Source organism: Heterodontus francisci, chromosome 34, assembly GCF_036365525.1.
Source record: "Heterodontus francisci isolate sHetFra1 chromosome 34, sHetFra1.hap1, whole genome shotgun sequence".
Taxonomy (NCBI): domain Eukaryota; kingdom Metazoa; phylum Chordata; class Chondrichthyes; order Heterodontiformes; family Heterodontidae; genus Heterodontus; species Heterodontus francisci.
The window spans coordinates 20,765,251-20,787,059 of record NC_090404.1 but is presented as its reverse complement, the minus strand read 5'-3'; the positions used below and the strand labels follow the sequence as shown (position 1 = coordinate 20,787,059).

The 21,809-nt window shown below is 43.3% G+C and overlaps 1 protein-coding gene across 1 annotated transcript; it reads right to left on the bottom strand.

Moving 5' to 3' along the window:
* Positions 1 to 6,192: 6,192 nt before the first annotated feature.
* Positions 6,193 to 11,241, bottom strand: LOC137348706 (probable G-protein coupled receptor 139). The gene is made up of 2 exons (XM_068013963.1): positions 11,172 to 11,241; positions 6,193 to 7,094 (listed from the first exon to the last, which is right to left on the bottom strand). Exons 1-2 carry the CDS (start codon positions 11,239 to 11,241, stop codon positions 6,193 to 6,195), a joined length of 972 nt encoding a protein of 323 aa, XP_067870064.1.
* Between the last annotated feature and the right edge of the window lie 10,568 nt (positions 11,242 to 21,809).

Below are 21,809 nucleotides of genomic sequence, written 5' to 3'. Positions count from 1 at the left end.
GGTACAGGAAGGTCACCTGTCAGTAAATTGGGATGTTTGTGTCTCTGGTACAGGAAGGTCACCAGTCAGTAAATTGGGATGTTTGTGTTTCTGGTACAGGAATGTCACCAGTCAGTAAACTGGGATGTTTGTGTCTCTGGTACAGGAAGGTCACCTGTCAGTAAATTGGGATGATTGTGTCTCTGGTACAGGAAGGTCACCAGTCAGTAAATTGGGATGTTTGTGTCTCTGGTACAGGAATGTCACCTGTCAGTAAATTGGGATGTTTGTGTCCCTCGTACAGGAAGGTCACCAGTCAGTAAATTGGGATGTTTGTGCTTCTGGTACAGGAAGGTCACCAGTCAGTAAATTGGGATGTTTGTGTCTCTGGTACAGGAAGGTCACCAGTCAGTAAATTGGGATGTTTGTGTCTCTGGTACAGGAAGTTCACCAGCCAATAGATTGGGATGTTTGTGTCTCTGGTACAGGAAGATCACCAGTCAGTAAATTGGGATGTTTGTGTCTCTGGTACAGGAAGTTCGCCTGCCAGTAAATTGGGATGTTTGTGTCTCTGGTACAGGAAGGTCACCTGTCAGTAAATTGGGATGTTTGTGTCTCTGGTACAGGCAGTTCACCTGCCAGTAAATTGGGATGTTTGTGTCTCTGGTACAGGAAGGTCACCTGTCAGTAAAGTGGGATGTTTGTGTCTCTGGTACAGGAATGTTACCTGTCAGTAAATTGGGATGTTTGTGTCTCTCTGCTGCAGGAAGGTCACCTGTCAGTAAAGTGGGATGTTTGTGTCTCTGGTTCAGGAAGGTCACCTGTCAATAAATTGGGATGTTTGTGTCTCTGGTACAGGAAGGTCACCTGTCAGTAAATTGGGATGTTTGTGTCTCTGGTACAGGAAGTTCACCTGTCAGTAAATTGGGATGTTTGTGTCTCTCTGCTGCAGGAAGGTCACCTGTCAGTAAAGTGGGATGTTTGTGTCTCTGGTACAGGAAGATCACCTGTCAGTAAATTGGGATGTTTGTGACTCTGGTACAGGAAGTTCACCTGTCAGTTAATTGGGATGTTTGTCTGTCTGGTACAGGAAATTCACCTGTGAGGAAATTGTGATGTGTGTCTCTGTGGTCTTGGAAGTTCACCAGTCAGTATATCATTCCATCTTCGCTGCCTCCGGAGAATACTTGGCATCAGGTGGCAGGACTGTATCTCCAACACAGAAGTCCTCGAGGCGGCCAACATCCTCAGCTTATACACACTACTGAGTCAGCGGCGCTTGAGATGGCTTGGCCATGTGAGCCACATGGAAGATGGCAGGATCCCCAAAGACACATTGTACAGCGAGCTCGCCACTGGTATCAGACCCATCGGCCGTCCATGTCTCCGCTTTAAAGACGTCTGCAAATGCGACATGAAGTCCTGTGACATTGATCACAAGTCGTGGGAGTCAGTTGCCAGCATTCGCCAGAGCTGGCGGGCAGCCATAAAGACAGGGCTAAAGTGTGGCGAGTCGAAGAGACTTAGCAGTTGGCAGGAAAAAAGACAAAAGTGCAAGGAGAGAGCCAACTGTGTAACAGCCCCGACAAACAAATTTTTCTGCAGCACCTGTGGAAGAGCCTGTCACTCTAGAATTGGCCTTTATAGCCACTCCAGGCGCTGCTGCACACACCACTGACCACCTCCAGGCGCTTACCCATTGTCTGTCGAGATAAGGAGGCCAAAGAAGATATTGGGATGTTTGTGTCTCACTGTTAGAAGAATGTCTCCTGTCAGTAAATTGGGATGTTTGTCTCTCTGGTACAGGAAGGTTACCTGTAAGTAAATCGGGTTGATTTTGTCTCTGGTGCAGAAGATCACCTGTCAGTAAAATGGGATGTTTGTGTTTCTGGTGCAGGGATGTCACCTGTCAGTAAATTGGGATGTTTGATCTCTCTGGTGCAGGAAGCTTACTTTCAGTTAACTGGAAACCAAACCAAAATATGACAGATGCTGGAAATCTGAAAATAAAACACAACATGTTAGAAGGTCACATAAGGTCTAGCCTCATCAGCGGGAAGGGGAGGTGATTTATTGTTTCACGTAGTTGACTTTTCTGAACTTTGGATGCTTGTGTTACTGATGCAGGAAGGTCACTTTCTGTAAATTGGTATGTTGGTTTTACTGCTACCAGAATGTTGCCTGTCATTAAATTGCATTGTTTGTGTCTCTGGTCTGATAAGCACACCTTTCTGTAATTTATTCGTTCATGGGATGTGGTCGTCGCTGGCTTAAACAGCAATTGTTGCCCATCCCTAATTGCCCTTGTGGAAGTAGTGGTGAGCTGCCTTCTTGAACTGCTGCTGTCCTTGTGGTGTCAGTACTCGAACGGTGCTGTTAGGAAGGGGGTTACTGGATTTTGACAATATAGTTCCAAGTCAGGATGATGTGTGGCTTGGAGGGGAACTTGCAGATGGTGGTGTTCCCATGCATCTGCTGACCTTTTTCTTCTGAAAAAGGCACTGCTGAAAGAGTCTTGATCAGTTGTTGCAGTGCATCTTGCCGATGGTACACAATACTGCCGCTATGCGCCTGTGTTGGAGGCAATGAATGTTGAGGGTGGTCATTGGGGTGTCAAGCAAGCGGCTTGTTTTGTCTTGGATGATGTCGAGCTTCTTGAGTGTCTTTGGAGCTGCACCCATCCAGGCAAGTGGAGAGTATTCCATCACACACCTGACTTGTGCCTTGTAGATGGTGGACAGGCATTGGGGAGATAGGAGGTGAGTTATTCGCAGCAGAATTTCTAGCCTTGATGTGCTCTTGTAGCCATGGAATTTATATGGCTACTCCAGTTCATCTTTCTGGTCAATGGTAAGCCCCTAGGGTGTTGATAGTGGGGGATGCAGCCCTGGTAATGCCATTGAACATCAAGAGGAGATGGTTAGATTCTCCCTTGTTTGAGATGGTCATTGCCTGACACTTGTGTGGCGCGACTGTTACTTGCCACTTATCAGTCCAGGCCTGGATGTTGTCCAGGTCTTGCTCCATCGGGAGGCGTGCTACTTCCGTATTTGAAGAGTCGTGAATTGTGCTGAACATTGTGCATTGATCAGCGAGCATTCCACTTCTGACCTTATGATGGAGGGAACGTCATTGATGAAGCAGCTGAAGATGGTTGGCCCTAGGGCACTACCCTGAGGAACTCCTGCAGTGCTGTCCTGGGGCTGAGATGATTCACCTCCAACCACAACCATCTTCATTTGTGCTCAGTATGACTCCAACCAGTGGAGAACTTTCCCCCTGATTCTGATTCCCATTGCCTTCCGGTTTCCTTGATGCCATACTCGGTCAATTGCAGCCCTGATGTCAAGGGCGGTCATTCGTGCCTCACCGCTGGTGTTCAGCTCTTTTGTTCATATAAATTAGGATGTTTGTTTGTCTGGTACAGGACGTTTCATGAGTAACTATAGGTGAATACTTGGTGAGTACCCTGACTCTTCCAAGATGATTGACCATTTGTCCTTACCCGTCATGACTCTGCCCTAGATGTGTCACACCTTTTCCTATTGCACCTTCTGAGCCAATGAATCTAATAGTGAGTACTTCTACCTCAGCCGTCAGTCCAGGCTTTGTGCACTTGAAACCCTATGAAGTTGCTGTTCCACCTCACTTAGTCTAACATGCCAGTCGAGGCGAGGCCCCAAGGTGTGCCCGCTGGTGTGCACTACCAGCTCCTTGGAGGTATAAGTAAAAGTTGCATAGCAGTAGGAGACCAGTGCTCCTTGACCATACCCATGCTGTCATGGATGTGCGGCTGACAAGGGAACAAGGTTCCTACTCCTCACAAACTATACTATACACCCCACAGTGCAAGATCTGAGTGAGAAGGAAAAAACAGAAAGACATTGGTAAAGGTTGAAACAGAGCATGAAATACATAGCAACTGAGTAACTCGTCCCTAAGAAAGAGAGGAGGAAACTTCAAGAGTGGATGACTGATGACATACTAGATATGATGGAGAAAAGGAGACAGAATAAGATCAATAAAGAAAAATATGACAAAATAGAAAGGCAGATTGAAAAGCATACAGGGCGGCCAAGGAAAGGTGGTGTGACTACTGTTGCAAGGAAATAGAACTAGAGAAAAGACAAAATATGAGAGAATTGCATGAGAAAGTTAAAGCACTGCCAGACAAGAAGAAAATAGCCACAATTAGTGGCTGTATAATGAGCAAGGAAGGTGAACCTCTCTTCGAAAAAGAAAGGGTAGAGAAACAACGGGTGGAGTACTTAGTGAGCTGTATGACGATGACGACGGAGTTGAATTGGTACCACCAAAGGGAAGAGAAGGACCAGAGACAAGAAAGGCAGAAGTCAGTGCAATGATCAAAAAGATGAAATCAAAGAAAGCATGTGGAAACGGTGAGATACCAGCAGATTGCCTGAGCACCCTGAATGATACTAGCATTGGGAAACTGACAGACCTCTGCAACCAAATTTACAGCACAGGATTCATACCTGTGGATCTTATGCAGCCAGTGTCCATTGAGCTCCCAGAGGAAATAAAAGCCCAAGAATGTTCAGAGCACAGGACAATAAATCTCATCAGCCATGTGATGAAAAATATTTTAATAATCATTTTGGAAATAAATGATCAATCAAGAGAAGGAGAGATAGATCATACTCAGTCAGGATTCATACCAAAGAAAGGAACAAGAGAGGGCATCTTTAATGTGAGGGCAATGATCGAAAGATATCTGGAAGTGCAAAAAAAAACTGTGTATCTATGCTTTATAGACTTGAGAAGACATTTAATAGAGTTTAGCATCAGAAAATAATGCAGCACTCAAACAAAATCGAAATTGACAGAAATGATAAAAGGATAGTTCAGAATCTATATTGGTAATGATCAGCGGTTATGGAATTCATAACAGCTTATCAGACTGTTTTCCAATCAAATGAGGAGTGCATCAGGGACGTTCTATGCCCCCAAAACTGCTCAACCTGTACGCTGAAACTATCTTCTGAGACATAGAACATCTACCAGGTTACATCATTGGTGGGTTGAACATTAACAACTTGAAATATGCAGATGACACTGCACTGATTGCAGAATCAGAAGAGGCCCATCAGGAAATTGTGAACAAGTTGAATGCAAGGAGTTTGGAGTATGGACTGAGAATGAATGTGAAGAAAACCAAGACAATGGCGATAAGCAGGGACCTAACCCCAGAAGTGAAAATTGAAGTAAATGGACAGGGTCCTGGAACAAGTGAAAAGATTTACATATCTTGGGCAGCTTATTACAAATGATGAGAGATCTGACTGTGAGATCTAAAGGAGAATTGAGATAGCCAAAGACAGCTTTGTCAGAATGAAGGACTTTTTAACATCAAAGAAGCTGACCCTGAATCTTAGGAAAACAATACTGAGTTGATACATTTTTTCATCCATGTTATATGCCTCGGAGACATGGACAATAAATAAAGAGACTATTGATAAGCTGAATGCATTAGAGATGTAGACATTTCAGAGGATGTTCCACATAGCTTGTACAGACAGAAAGACTAATGAGGAAGTGCTGGAAACGGCTGGAAAAAAGAGGGAATCAGTGCATAATATCAAAGAGAGAAAAAGACAATACTTCGGTCACATCATTACAGCAGAAAGTAGACAGAGGCAATTATTGAAAGGAAAGATCAATAGAAAACGTAGGAATGGGAGGCAGAGAAGGAAATGGATGACAGATATAATGGACTGGATTCAGTTGACCTCTGCAGAATGTGTAAGGACATCACAGGACAGTCAGAGGTTGAGATCCATGACAGTCAACCTCTGGGCAGAAGATGACACCAGCTAACGAATGAACAGGATGGTTATCTGTCAGTAAATTGGTATGTTGCTGTCTCTGGTACAGGAAGGCCACCTGTCAATAAATTGTGATGTTTGTGTCTCTATATAGAAAGACAACCTGTCAGTATAAGGGGATGTTTGAATGATGAGTACAGGACGTTCATTAGGCCGCATCAACATGTGCATCGTTCAACCTTTTGGATCTTATCTTAACGGTAATGTACATGATGATTTGTTTTGATGCAGGCCACAAAACGGAGCAATTTGTCCAGCTCACGTTAATCAATACACAGCGGGGCTTTTTAAAAATTGTTTTCTGAATGCACAGCAGGCTAGGGCTCTTAATGTAGGGCACACGTATGGCTTGAATTAATTCTTGTTACTATTTGACTAATTTACTTATTGCATACAATGGATATTGCACAGAAGTCTTTAAATGCTCCCTGAATTTTCTCTGAGTCGCTGCATAAATAAAAGTGTTTGTGCAGCAACTCAGCAGCTGAAGCATATTTGCACTTTCGATGAGAATAAATTTGGGGTCACTGAAGCCTTTGATTTTATAATCATTTGTAAATCGCTCATAAAGGAACTGTATAACATATGTCATCCACAAAAGGATAAAACTACCCGAGATGGTGAATAGTAAGACAATGGATTTCCTCCGGCTCTGCATTTCTGGGTCACTCTGATACTCTCCATTGCTCTGGGCCCGGAGCCTCCTGCGGCCTCCACTGGCCACTAGAATATGTCTCACCGTCAGCGCATTAAGCAAAAGGATCAGAAGGAATGGGAGACAAGGGGTTAACAGGTGGTCTAACCAATCAAAAACTGTCCATACAGGAGAGGTATAACGGATATAATTAAGTTTGCAATACCATGGCACATTGTTAATTATGTAAATGGGTTCGTGTATAAAGTACCAAGGAACATTGGTTAAGCAGCCCAGCGTGCAGACCATTCCGATAATCACGGCCGCCATTTTCTTTGTGCAGTATTTTGTTTTCAGCTTCTGGCAACAAATGGCCACAAATCGATCAAAGGTGAAACTGACTGTTAACCAGACAGAACTGACTCTAGCTGCATAAGTCAGCGCGATGATAACACTGCACACGGGAGTAATGGACAGGAAACTCCCTGGGAAATAAATACCAGGAATTCGGTTTAAAATCACAGCGGTGATAATGACCAGAAGATCTGTCACTGCCATGGACACCAGGTACCGAGTGATACATCTAGAGAGACCGCACCTTCCTCTGGAGAGGATCAGAATCGTCACGTAATTAACTGTAAGAGAGAGAGAGAGAGAGACGATGAATGACAGAATACATTCACCGGAGAAGTGACACATTGACCAAAATTATATAAACTTTACAGATTTGATGCTTGAAGTGTTGGGAACTGATACAATCATCCAAGATGAAGGTGAGAGTATGAAGAACTCGGGTGAATGAAATGCAATATTTAAATCACAGGAAACAAAATCCCTTTAATTAATGTCGTAATTTCAAATACGTTGACAACTGTCGATTGTGTTATGATGAATAAAACAGATCAATAGTTAATACATACAGATTTAGCATAATGATATAGAAAATCACGCAAACACAGTAACAAGTGAAATAAAAATCATAACAAATTTAAAATGACTATTGCATCTATAAAACAAAGATTGTGAAGCCTTGTATTGGTGAAACTCTGAGAATTCTCTCACCACTTCACATTACAGCCAATCTGAATGAGCCAGGCCCCACAGCAATGTACCCATTAGCTAGTCTACAAATAGTTCCAAATAAATTATTGTCCAGAGCATCAGGAGCACTTCCGACTTGCTTCATTCATCCAATTTAATATGTAATGCCCACCTCAATTATTTAACTTTGCATCTGTCTTCCTGGTAGAAGACACAAAAAAGATTCTGGAGAAAATGAGGAATCAAGGATCTAACAATAATGAGGAACTTTAAGATCAGTAGAAATAATAGAAATCAATGAGACTAAGTGGCGAAAATCTCTGGATCTGACAACATGCATGCTATGGCGCAGAGATAGTGAATGCATTGGTTTTGATCCTCCAGAATTCCTTAGTTTCTAGAACAGTTCTGGAGGATTGGAAGATGGTAAGTGTAACCTCGCTATTCAAGAAACGAGGAAGAGAGAAAACGGTGAACAATAGGTCAGTGAGCCTAACACCAGTAGATGGCAAAAAGTTCGAATCTGTTCTTAGGTATGTGGTAACAGGACACTTAGAAAATCATAATATAGTTAAGCAGAGTCAACATGGGTTAATGAACTGGAAATTGCATTTGGCAAATCTGTTAAGAGTTTTTTGAGGAAGTGATTGGTGGGATGGATAAGGGGGGACAAGTAGATTTAGTACAATTGGAATTCGAGAAACATTCGATAAGGTATTAGTGTACAAAATTAGAATTCATAGGATTAGGGGCAATGTATTAACATGGATTGACAATTGGTTAATGGACAGAAAACAGAGAGTTGGAATAAATAGGATATTTCGGTTGGCAGCCTGTAACTAACGATGTGCCACAAGGATCAGTGCTTGAGCCTCAGCTATTTACAATATATATTGATGACTTAGATGAGGGGACTGAGAATAATATATCCAAGTTTTCTGATGATACGAAAGTAGGAAAATAAGCAGTGAGGAGGAGACAAAGAAGCTGCTGATGGATATAGACAGGTTGGGTGAATGGGCACCACCCTGGCATATGGTATGCAATATGACTAATTGTCACGTTATTCACTTTGGTAAGAATAATAATCAAGGAATATTTCTGGAATGGTGGGAAACTGGAAAATTATTGTTATCCAAGAGATCTTGCTGTCCTTTTACGTGAATCATAGAAAGTTCGCATGCAGGTGCAGCAATCAATTAGGGAAGCAAATGGTATGTTAGCTTTTATAACAAAGGAATTGGAGTAAAAGTAAATTCATCTTACTACAATTGTAAGGGCCATTAGTGAGCCCTCACTTGGAGTACTGTGTGCAGTTTTGGTCTCATCACCAAAGGAAGGACCTGCTTGACCGAGAGGAAGTGCAACAAAGTTTCACTGGACTGGTGCCTGAGGTGGAATGTTTGTCCTATGAGGAGATATTGAGTAGACCAGGCCTATGTTCCTTGGAGTTTGGAAGAATGAGTGGTGATGCAATTGAAACACATAAAATTCTTGAGGCTTCACAGGGTAGATGTTGAGAAAATGATTCCACTGGTTGGAGAAGCTAGAACACTGAGTCACAGTCTCAGCTTAGGGGTCAGCCTTTTAAGCCTGAGATGAGGAGACATTTCTTCACTCAGAAGGTTGTGGATCTTTGGAATTCTCTGTCCCAGACAGTTGCGGATGCTCAGTCGATGAGTATATTCATGACAGAGGTCGAGAGGTATTTGGGCACTAAGGGAATTAAGGGGTTATGCAGATAATCTGGGAAGGTGGAGTTGAGGTAGTAGATCAACTATGAAGAGCAGAGCAGGCTTGAAGGGCCATATGACCGATTCCAGTTCCGAATTCTTATGTTATTGTGTTCAAACTGAGACATTCTTTCAATATATCATGTTAGAACTTCAAGCCTTGCAATGCAGTATTCCCTCAATACTTTCTAGTCAACCTGTATTATGGCTTTAGCTTCTGGAGTGGGGCATACAACCAATAACTCTAGGGGTAAGACGCCAGAGTTCTACTAACTGACTAAGATCACACAACTTCAAATTAATACACTGAATTAAATAGAAGGGCTAGTCAAGGAACATTCAGGTTCACTGACGAGCGGCTCATGGGGCCACAGTACACACCAGGGGAGATAAACTTACGGACTTCATTTTGATTCCCAAATGGATATTTGATTGAAATTCATCCAGGTGATCTGGAGAAAAGGAATGACCCTTGACTCTGAAGGAGGAATCCTAGACCAGATGTTTAAGCCTAAATAAAGTTGGAGGAAAGCGTTAGAATGGGAGAAATCAAGAACAGGAACTGCTGCAAGAATCTGAAAGAGTGTTTGGGATGAATGGGGTTTGTTGCATAGAAACCATTTGCAGATCTTCTGGGAAGAGATGTAGGAGATAAACCGAACAGATGAAATCAAGAGCTCGGATTTCATGTCCTTTGAAAATGGATTATTAACGATCTAGTCACTTGCTTCATTGTGCTGAATGATCAACAACGCATTGAGTCAAAACTTGCGTTCAATAAGCTCATTCCGAAAAACCAATCACAATGCTATTACTCGATAAATTAATTCACCAGTTTAGAACTTAATAATTGCTTCATCAAAACCGTTAGCAGTTGAAACATTTGAGAAGTTTAGCCAGGATTTATATAATTCTGTAATCCAAACAACTCATTGAGTTCGTTATTAAATTCAATACAAAAATATTAATGCAAGTAATAGAGTAATTCCATTTAAGTCATATCTATTAATTGGTGCCTCTTCTCCCGTGGTATACCTACAGCTATGTCTATTAATTGATGCCCCTTGACCTCCATGTACTTCCTACAGCCATGTTTATTAATTCTTGTCCCTTATTTTCATGTCATTCTTACAGCCATATCGATTAATTGAGGCTTTCCGTTTTCTTACGTTTTGTTCAATTTTGAGATGATGAGAAGGTCACATTCACAGTCCACATCTCCCAATCATATTAACTGGGGGAATCTTCATTTTAATGCTAAACAATGAGCAGGATTTCTGTATTTTACATAATATTACACCTATTGGAGCCCACGTTTTGCTTCACAGTTGACATAAAGATTAGGCACATAGGAACATCAGGCCTTAGAATCTGTTATGCTATTCAGTTCAATGACTGATGTGCATTCTAAATCCATTAACTCGTCTCCGATCTATTTCCTTAATGCACTTACCAGGCCAAAAAAAAAACTATCAACGTGAGTTTCGACAATTTAAGTTGTCCTTGTCTCAACCTCCTTTTTGGAGGAGGGAGTTCCAGATTTACCCTAGACTTTGTCTGAAGAAGCACTTCTTGACATCACCTCTGAAGGGGCTAGCTCTAATGTTAAGGTCGTGCCACTTCTTTTGTGGACTCCTCCAGCAGAGGAAAAACATCTGGTTCACCGCCCTAACAAATACTTTAACCATCTTAAATATCTCTACATCAGAACGCGTTTATGCAACCTGTTGTTATAATTCAAACATCTTATTCTCGGAATCGTTCTGATGAATCGGTGCTACATCCCCTCCATGGCCAATAAATTCTTTCAGAGGTGGGAGGCCTGGAATGGAACACAATTCTTCAGATGCAATCCAACCAGAGCTTAAGTTCTAGCTGCTTGAGAAACGGGTTAAATTCATTCAATTAAATAACGAATAACATGCAGTAATATTTTACCTGGAACAGCGATAGCTGCAAGGGCAGTGTAGTAAATGGCATACGCTAGGCCTCTGGATGGGGCGTGCATTTTCTTTGAGATGCAGTGATGTCTGTTTGGCATTCCACACAAGCACTGTTCGGTATTCAAAGGATCCTCAATTATACCCGATTCTAAACCTCCAATTAGATGACATCACCATTAATGTTAGTTACAGTCACAGAACAAACATGTTAAGTGATAGCACCTTTAAGATACAGTCAGTAAACAAATAGATTAAGTTACTTCACAATTAATGTTACTTACAGTCACTGAGCAAACAAGTTAGTGCAGTTGATTTTACCTTCACTTCTGCAGCAATAGGATGGATAAACATAGATGCCAAAGAGTTTTAAAGGGAAATTTATTTTCTTTATGGAATAAAACCTGCCGTTCTTATCTGGTGTCGCCCAGATGTGACTCCAATTCCACACCACTTCAGTTGACTCTTAACTGCCCTCTGAAGTGGCCGAGAAGAAACAGTCAGCTGTATCAATCAGCTAGAAATGAATAAAAGCATAAATACGATGGATTTAATGGGCTGCAAACTAGGCATTGAATGCAGAGACAACAAATACTAACCCAGGCACAGCCGATGCTGCAAATCCCTCCACACCAACATCTGAGGACTGGCACTATAGTTGGGAATGCTGTCTCAGACTAGTTCAGCAACTGCTTTATATATCCATACACTCAGAATCATTCGTATCAGTCTACATTCCAAAATCTCCCAACACCACCCTTGGATAACTCCTGTCCACCAATAGCACAGATATGTGCATACAGCGGGATCCAGTCAGGGGATAGAGACCCTGACAATATTTAATGTTGGTGATGTACCCCTTAACAGTTCATGGCTGCATTGCAAACATGAACAAGGAAACTTCCTGCTAATTATCACCTACTGCCTTTATTCAGCTGATAAACCTGTACATCGAATGCTCAAATCACTTAGGCGAAGCACTAAATAGAGTACAAGCTTAGACTATATTCTGAGTAGGGGACATAAATGTCCATCACAAAGAGTGGCTCATTAGTATCACCAATGACTGAGCTGGCCAAGTGCTGAAGGACATAGCTGCCAGCCTGCGCTTGTGGTAGGCAGTGAATGAAACAGCTCAAGGGGATTAAAAACATCGTCCTCATCATAGAAAATAGGAACAAGAGTAGGCCATTCGGCCCTTCGAGACTGCTGCGCCATTCATTACGATCATGGCTGATCATCCAACTCAGTAACCTGTTACCACTTTCCCCCTATATCCTTTGATCCCTTTCACCCCAAGAGCTATATCTAACTCCTTCTTGAAAACATACAATGTTTTGGCCTCAACTGCTTTCTGTGTTAGCGAATTCCACAGGCTCACCACTCTCTTGGTGAAGTAATTTCTCCTGATCACAGTCCTGAAAGGTGTACCCCGTATCCTTAGACTATGACCCCTGGTTCTGGACTCCCCCACCATCGGGAACATCCTTCCTGCATCTACCCTGTCAAGTCCTGTTAGAATTTTATAGGTTTCTATGAGATCCCCCCTCACTCTTCTGAACTCCAGCGAATATAATCCTAACCGACTCAATCTCTCCTCATATGTCACTCCTGCCATCCCAGGAATCAGTCTGGTAAACCTTCACTGCACTCCCTCTATAGCAAGAATATCCTTCGTCAGATAAGGAGACTAAAACTGCACACAATATTCCAGGTGTGGCCTCACCAAGTCCCTGTATAATTGCAGCAAGACGTCCCTGCTCCTGTACTCGAATCCTCTTGCCAAAGTACCATTTGCCTTTTTTACCGCCTGTTCCACCTGCATGCTTACCTTCAGTGACTGGTGTACGAGGACACCCAGGTCTCGTTGCATATTCCCCTCTCTCAGTTTAAAGGCGTTCAGGTAATAATCTGCCTTCCTGTTTTTTCTACCAAAGTGGATAACCTCACATTTATCCACATTATACTGCATTTGCCATGCATTTGCCCGCTCACTCAACTTTTCCAAATCACCCTGAAGCCTCTCTGCATCCTCCTCACAACTCACCCTCCAACCCAGTTTTGTGTCATCTGCAAATTTGGAGATATTATATTTAGTTCCCTCATCTAAATCATTAATATATATTGTGAATAGCTGGGGTCCCAGCACCGATCCCTGTGGTGCCCCACTCGTCACTGCCTGCCATTCGGAAAAATCCTAATGCCTGTCCTAGATGCATCTGTACAAGATAGCATTGGTACGAATGGTCACTGCACTGTCTTCATAAAGACCAAGTCACGTCTTCATACAGATGGCAGGTTACATTGTAATCTATGGCACTCTCACTGTCCCACTAACAGATCTAGAAACTCAGAATTGGACATCCACGACGTGCTATGGGCCATCAGGAAAGGACATTTTTCTTATTCTTTCATGAGTTGTGAGCATCACTGGCAAAACCAGCATTTATTGCCCATCTCTAATTGCCATGGAGAAGGTGGCAGTGAGCTTCCATCTCGAACCACTGCAGTTCATCTGTTGTAGGTACACCCAGAATGCTGCCAGGAAGGGAGTTCCAGGATTTTGACCCGGCGACAGTGATGGAGCAGCGCTTTAGTTCCATGTCAGGATGGTGTCTTGGAGGAAGAATTGTATGTGGTTGCTTTTCCATTCAACTGTTGGCATTAGTCTTTTCATTGGCAGAGGTCGCATGTTTGGAAGGTGCTTTCAAAGGAGACTTGGCACGTTGCTGCAGTGCATCTTGCATATGGGACACAATGCTGCCATTTACTCTGGTGGTAGATGGAGTGAATGTTTAAAGTCGTAGATGGGGTGCAAATCAAGCGGGCTACTTTGTCCTGATGGTGCCTAGCTTCTTGAGTCCTGCTGGAGCTGCACCTATCCAGGCTGTTACAATCACCTCGTTCATGGTTGGATTAATTGTCCAAAGGTAACTTTTAATTTGGGAATTGTTTTTTTTTTAATGCAAGACAAATTAAAACAACTGATTTGAGAAGCTGGCTAACAAATCTAGGGAGGTTAAAATAAAAGGGTGGCCCATGTTTATTTAGGAAGGTCATAATAGGAAGTGTGAAGACTCTAATCAAAGGGTACCTCTTTGAATTTCTTGATGGAGACACTGTGTTTGTAGCGGCCACACCTCAGAGGTTTGAATTATTCATATGATTTCCCAGAATAAAGCTAAGATGGGTGCAGCTCCAACAACACTCAAGAAGCTCGACACCATCCAGGCCAAAACAGCCCGCTTGACTGGCACCATCCAACACCTTCAATATTCACTCTCTCCACCACAGACGCACAGTGGCAGCAGTGTGTACCATCTACAAGATGCACTGCAGCCACGCACCAAGGCTCCTTAGACATCACCTTCCAAACCCAGGACCTCTACCACCTAGAAGGACAAGGGCAGCAGATGCATGGGAACATCACCAGCTCCAAGTTCCCCTCCAAGCCACACACCATCTTGACTTGGAAATATATCGCTGTTCCTTCACTGTCGCTAGATCAAAATCCTGGAACTCCCTTCCTAACAGCACTGTAGGTGTACCTACCTCACATGAACTGCAGCGGTTCAAGAAGGCAGCTCACCACCACCTTCTTAATTGACAGCAACGTGGGCATGCAAAAAAATGTTCAGACTACGTTCTGGGCCTCAGGTTCAATATGAAAACTGACCACAATCCACTAGCGACGTTGCTTAATTCACAGGACTTAGCAAGCTTACTCCCAAGTGCACAGAAATTTTGGCTACGACTAATGAGATATAACAACTGCATATCTCCCAGGCAAACATCAGGTGACAGCTGACGTTTTATCAAGAACACAGTGGCGCAGTGGTTAGCACCGCAGCTTCACAGCTCCAGGGACCCGGATTCAATTCTGGGTACTGCCTGTGCAGAGTTTGCAAGTTCTCCCTGTGACCACGTTGGTTTTCGCCGGGTGCTCTGATTTCCTCCCACCGCCAAAGACTTGCAGGTGATAGGTAAATTGTCCATTGTAAATTGCCCTAGTGTTGTCGGTGATAGGGAATATGGGATTACTGTAGGTTTAGTATAAATGGGTGATTGTTGCTCGGCCCAGACTCGGTGGGCCGAAGGGCCTGTTTCAGTGCTGTATCTCTAAATAAATAAAGAGTAGCAATTGCTATCCCTGAAGTGGGGGTTGTCTCATTCGTGGAGGGATTGTGAGCCTTTTCCTTAGCTATAAGCAAAGGTTTGTTGGCAATTGCTCAAAGATTACGCTCAATTAGAAAGCTACAGAAAGAGGACGGAGTCTACGAAAAAGTAAGACAGTTCTGCCAAGATGGTTGGCCAGAATATAAGCCGAATAACCCCATTTTAATAAAGTATCATGAACAGCAAATCCATATTACTATCGTGGTGGACATACTATTGTACGATGAAAGACGAGTTATTCTAAGGGCTTTAAGATCAGACATGCTGGAGAAACTACACCAAGCACACTTAAGAATCAGCAAGTGTAGAGCAAGAGCAAGGAACTCAGTATGGTAACTGGGAGTTTCCAAGCAGATGGAAGACATGATTTCCATGTGTATCACATCTGCTATTGCCAGCCATGACGCTGGAGACCCATTAATGTCATCCTCATTTCCGTCCAGGCCATGGGGAGCGCCTGGGAATGGGCCTGTTGGAACATAAAGGGAAGATCACTAAAATAAACTTTCACCACACATACCATTCCATACCTAGTGATCTCCTATAATGGTCCACAATTCACGAATGAAGCCTTCAAAGATTTTGGCGAAACCTATGGGTTTGCCGATGTTGCCAGTTCACTGTGGTACACCTAGGGTAATTGAGATGTGGAGAGAGGAGTTCGAACCATGAAAATACTAATTTAAAAAAAAAGAGAATTTTCAGCTGGCACTATTAAACTATCAATCAATGCCACTCCAGAACGGGTTGGCCCCACATGAGTTGCTAACGGGTAGGAGACTGCGAACACAACTGTCCACACTCCCAAGCGCCATTGAGCCTTGAATCAGAGCAGGAGGCATGGCTGAGAGCAGGCAAAGAGAGGCAAATCCAAACGGAGAATCATGATAGATGCTACAGGGCAAAAATAAATAAATGAAAACAAACAGACCGACGACCTGGAAATTTAGTTTGGATTAAAGATCAGGGTCAATCTGGGGAAGTGATGGAGAAATCTCCATATCCTCTATCCCATGGAGTCCAGAGAGACCAGGGATGGATACAAAGGAATAGATCATCATTGGAACTGACATCACAGAACAAAAAAAATAATGTGGAAAAATCAAGAGAATCAGCTACCATAGCGCTGATGAACCACTGATACAATCAACAGCAGGTCACTCAGACGACAGTGAAAGCAGAGAACCTGAGTTATCCAGTAGAGCCATTGACCCACAGGACAGTGAGGAAGAAGAACCGAAAGAACCAATATCCCAAACAAGTGAAAGAAGAATGCGCTATGGCAGATTCGTTAGAACCCCAAGCATTACAGACCTGATGAATGAAGTCAGAGACGTGGGGGGAGATGTCATATAATGTACATAAGTTGTTGCTGGGTAGATTATGTATATCGACCTTAAGCAATACCACAGGATGTGTAGTTACGGATTTGAACCTAGTGCTGTTCAGTGTTAATGTGGAGGCTTTCGAGACCCCTGTAAAAAAAAAAAACTCCTGTTACTTTGACCAGAATTCTCCTATCCTCATTTAATATTAACAGCACACTGAACAGTATGGTACAGTGACATTAGCTCAGAACAATGAGATAATGTGATATTCCATTTCATGGAGAGTCATGACCACTGCACAACACACGTTTTTTTCAATCATGGGTTGTGGGCATCACTGGCTAGGCCAGTATTTGTTGCCCATTCCTAATTGCCCTTGAGAAGGTGGTGGCCAGCTGCCTCTTGAACCGCTGCAGTCCATGTGGGGTAGGTGCACCCATAGTTCTGTTAGGAAGGGAGTACCAGGATTTTAACCCAGCGATACTGAAGGAACGGCGATATAATTCCAAGTCAAAATAGTGTGTGACTTGGAGGGGAATTTGCAAGCGATGGTGACCCCATGCATCTGCTTCCCTTGTCCTTCTAGGTGGTAGAGGTCGTGGGTTTGGAAGGTGTTGTCTAAAGACACTTTGTGTGTTGCTGCAGTGCATCTTGTAGATGGTATACACTGTTCCCATGGTGCGTCGGTGATGGGGGGAGTGACTGCTTGTGAATGGGGTGCCAATCAAATAGGTTGCTTTATCCTGGATGATGCCGAGCTTCTTGAGTATTGTTGGAGCTGCACCCATTCAGGGAAGTGGAAAGTATTCCACCACACTCCTGACTTGTGCCTTGTACATGGTGGGCAGGTTTTGGGGAGTCAGGAGGTGGGTTACTCAGTGCAGGATTCCTAGCCTCTGATCTGCTCTTGCAGCCACAGTATTTATATGGCTACTCCAGTTCAGTTTCTGGTCAATGGCGACCCCCAGGATGTTGATAGTGGAGGATTCGGCGATCATAATGCCACTGAATGTCTAGAGGAGATGGTTTGATCCACTCTTGTTGGAGATGGTCATTGCCTGGCACTTGTTTGCTGCGAATGTTACTTGTCAGTTATCAGCCCAAGCTTGGATATTGTCCAAGTCTTGCTGCATTTCTACACGGACTGCTGCAGTATCTGAGGAGTCATGGATGGTGCTGAACATTGCTCAATCATCAACGAATATCCTCACTTCTGATCTTATGACTGAAGGAAGGTCATTGATGAAGCAGCTGAAGATGGTTGGGCCGAGGATATTACTCTGAGGAACACCTGCAGTGATGTTCTACAGCTGAGATGATTGACTTCCAACAGCCACAACCATTATCGTTTCTGCTAGCTATGGCGCCAACCAGCGGAGACTTTTCCCCCTGATTCCCATTGACTCCAGTTTTGCTAGGGCTCCTTGATGCCATACTCAGTCAAATGTTTTCTTGATGTCAAGGGTAGTCACTCATACCTCACCTCTCCAGTTCAGCTCTTTTGTCCATGTTTGGCCAAAGGTTGTAATGAGGTCAGGAGCTGAGTGGCCCTGGCAGAACCTAAACTGAGCGTCAGTGAGCAAGTTATTGGTGAGCAAGTGCCTCTTAATAGCACTGTGGATGACCCTTTCTATCACTTTGCTGATGATCGAGAGTAGACTGATGGTGCGGTAATTGGTCCGGTTGAATTTGTCCTGGTTTGTGTGGATAGAACATACCTGGGCAATGTTCCACATTGCTGGGTAGATGGGTTTTTGTCACTGCGGAAATAACTCCTCGGTTTAGCAAGGGATTGATTTACATCTTTATCTTTCCCAGGAGTGGGTCTGGGACCTTTCTCAGGGTGAACAAACATGTTGCTTCTACCTCCTTGTTGAGAGTATTGTGATACTGTTTTTAATTTTCCTAAACCTTAAAATAATTTGGGGAGTTCAGCTCTAAGATCACTGGACTGTTTCTCTTGTCCTATGCTCTATTCCACCCTGCATAACAGCTGTATGGGTAAACAAGCTTTCTCACTGAGCAATGAACAGGCTTGGTTCTTTATAACATATAGGGTTTCAGAAAGGTGTTATTTCCGTGTGTTAAGGTTATTTGTATTTCTCCAACAATTAAATCCCTCTCAGGATGTATAATTTCTTGTTAGTTTTCCCAAGCCTTTCCTTACACAAACGTGGCATTTTATCAGACAGGACAGAAACTGCTCCTCCTCTATCCAATTTGAAGTTGGTTTTATTTTCCCCCACTGAGGTTTCTGCTTCCCAGCAATCTTCGTTTTTCTGTTGCACTTCCCCAAGGAAGGGAACATTGATCGTTTGTTTCCCGTTTAGTTCATCTATTTTTCGATGGCCTGCAGCATTTGTTTCCTTCTGCAACAGACCTGCTGAAAGTGCTGCCTTTCCTTGCACCAGAATCATTCAGCTTCTCGGGTTGGGCAAATTTCCCGCTGGTACTGCCTCTGGCCTCCCCTATTTCAATTCAGTGTTGCTGCCTGTAAATGTCTTTCCCACCACCCCCACCCCCCGCCCCACCCTCCCACCCTCTCAGGCTTTCTGGCGCCATTATTCTGTCTTCTCCACAGACTCAACTGATTCTAGAATTTTTGAGGTTGAACTCCCACGAGTGGCGCAGTGGTTAGCACTACAGCCTCACAGCTCCAGCGACCCGGGTTCAATTCGGGGTACTGCCTGTGTAGAGTTTACAAGTTTTCCCTGTGTCTGCATGGGTTTCCTCCGGGTGCTCCGGTTTTCTCCCACAGCCAAAAGACTTGCAGGTTGATAGGTAAGTTGGCCATTATAAATTGCCCCTAGTATAAGTCGGTGGTAGGGGAATATAGGGACAGGTGAGGATGTGGTAGGAATATGGGATTAGTGTAGGATTAGTATAAATGGGTGGTTAATGGTCGGCACAGACTTGGTGGGCCGAAGGGCCTGTTTCAGTGCTGTATCTCTAAATCTAAAATCTCTACCTGCCTGTTCAATAGACTGGATTTTTGACAAGTTAAATCCTCTTTCGACTGAAGCTGGTCTGATAGGGCTTCATTTGTGACCTGGATGACTGTCCCAAATCAGTTTTTTCTCACAAACTCCTGTAGTCACAATCAATAGCAATTTCTTATAGATTATTAATGAATGAATCAATGCTTTAAGCATTTTTTGGCCGTGTTTGTTGAATTTCGCCCCTTCCATGATAACATTCTCTCTTCTCTTAAAGCATCCCTCCAAGGCTCTTATTACTTTGCCATATGGTATTTCCTTTTAATCGATCCCCAGGTTAGTTAAAAATGTCCTCTATACTGTCTCCCATGGCATACAGTAAAATACTGGCCTGTTCCCAATCTGGCCATCCCGCTAGATCTGACACCTGGTACCTGTCGAATCTTCAAATTGGTCAATTAGGGCAGCACAGTGCGCAGTGGTTAGCACTGCAGCTTCACAGCTCCAAGGATCTGGGTTCAATTCTGGGTGCTGCCTGTGTGGAGTTTGCAAGTTCTCCCTGTGACCACGTGGGTTTTCGCCAGCTGCTCCGGTTTCCTCCCACTGCCAAAGACTTGCAGGTGGTATGTAAATTAGCCATTGTAAATTGCTCCTAGTGGAGATAGGTGGCAGGGGATATGGGATTACTGTAGGGATAGTATAAATGGGTGGTTCTTGGTCGGCACAGACTCGGTGGGCCGAAGGGCCTGTTTCAGTGCTGTATCTCTAAATAAAAAAATAAACCTCAGACTGGTTGGGCCCTGCCACTTGCTCAAAAGTCTCCAGTAAGGATGTTGACCTTTCCATGCTTCTCTCTGATATTTTCACATCTTCCATCTTTACAATACAAAAGTATTTTTTCCCGCTGCCACCATAAACTATACTGGTCAATGTGCTGTTAGTATTTAATGAAGACAGTAGCCTTTGGATCAAAATAACAGGAGCTTATTTACAGGGTCTTATCTCCAAGACATCTTCATAAAAGGTGAACAACAAGGGGTTCAGACTCCTGTGATGATGCTTAATGTCTATATACATAATCTACCTAGTAACAGCTTATGTAAATAATATTACAATTTGCACACAGGAAGATCCTACAGTGACAGAAATGATATGTTTTGAGGAAGGAATGTTGACCTGGGCAAACTGAAAATCATTCTTCAAATAGCGCTACAGAGCATGTTACATCATCCTGTATTCTCTGAGGTGATCTCATTGAAACCTAAAAAAAAAATTCTTACAGGGCGTGACAGGGTGAGTGTAGATATGATGTTTCCCCTGGTTGCTGAGCCTAGCTCCCGAGGAAATTGTCTCAGAATAAGGGGTAGGTCATTTAAGACTGAGATGGGAAGGTATTTCTTCACTTAGAGGGTAGTGAAAGTTTGGAATTTTACACAGCAGAGGCTGTGGATGCTCAATCATTGGGCATGTTCAAGATAGAAATTGATGGATATCTGGATACTAATGACATCAAGGGATATAGGGATTGTGCAGGAGAGTGGATATCAGGTAGATGATCAGCCATGATCTAATTGAATGGTGAAGCAGGCTCGATGGGCTGAATAGCCTAGTCCTGTTTCCATGTGCCTATGAGACATCTTCCTGGGTACTGCAATGGGCTATCAGCCGCTATCTGATCCAATTTAATTCTGCAGGTGGATCGAAGTTACATTTGCCCGATTAAAATACTGGACAGTTACCACTGAACCAAACTAATACATATTGTGACCTTCAACATCTCGACCAAAGCCCACCCACTTGTAAAAGAGACACATTGTTGTGAAGGGGGAGTGAGGTGAGGATGGAATCAGTCTCTTCGCACTTACTGGCACTGCTTCTCTTTTACAGATTCTCTTCTCTCGGAGATGAACTTGATCATTTTCTCCCTAGACCATGACTGTCACCAATCTCACAGACTGTCGTTGGCTGGGTTTCCTCCGTCCAGTTTTACTGGTTCCAGTCAATACTTATATCTCTTTTACATCTCAAATTTTATCCGCTTATATTACTGTGATTGTTGGTAATGGTGCCAGCATATTACGTGTTAATCCGTATACTGGTGCCACTGGATATTTGTCGCATCATAGTTAGTGTGCCGAATATATCAGCCAATATAACAGTACCAGCAAAAAAAAAATCATTTCTTATAGAAGCTGT

Excerpts from the sequence above, each read along its gene's own strand:
- LOC137348706 (XM_068013963.1), bottom strand. The coding sequence starts at position 11,241 with ATGCACGCCCCATCCAGAGGCCTAGCGTATGCCATTTACTACACTGCC. Across the intron at positions 7,095-11,171 it reads TGCAGCTATCGCTGTTCCAG|TTAATTACGTGACGATTCTG; the intron begins GTAAAATATTAC and ends TCTCTCTTACAG.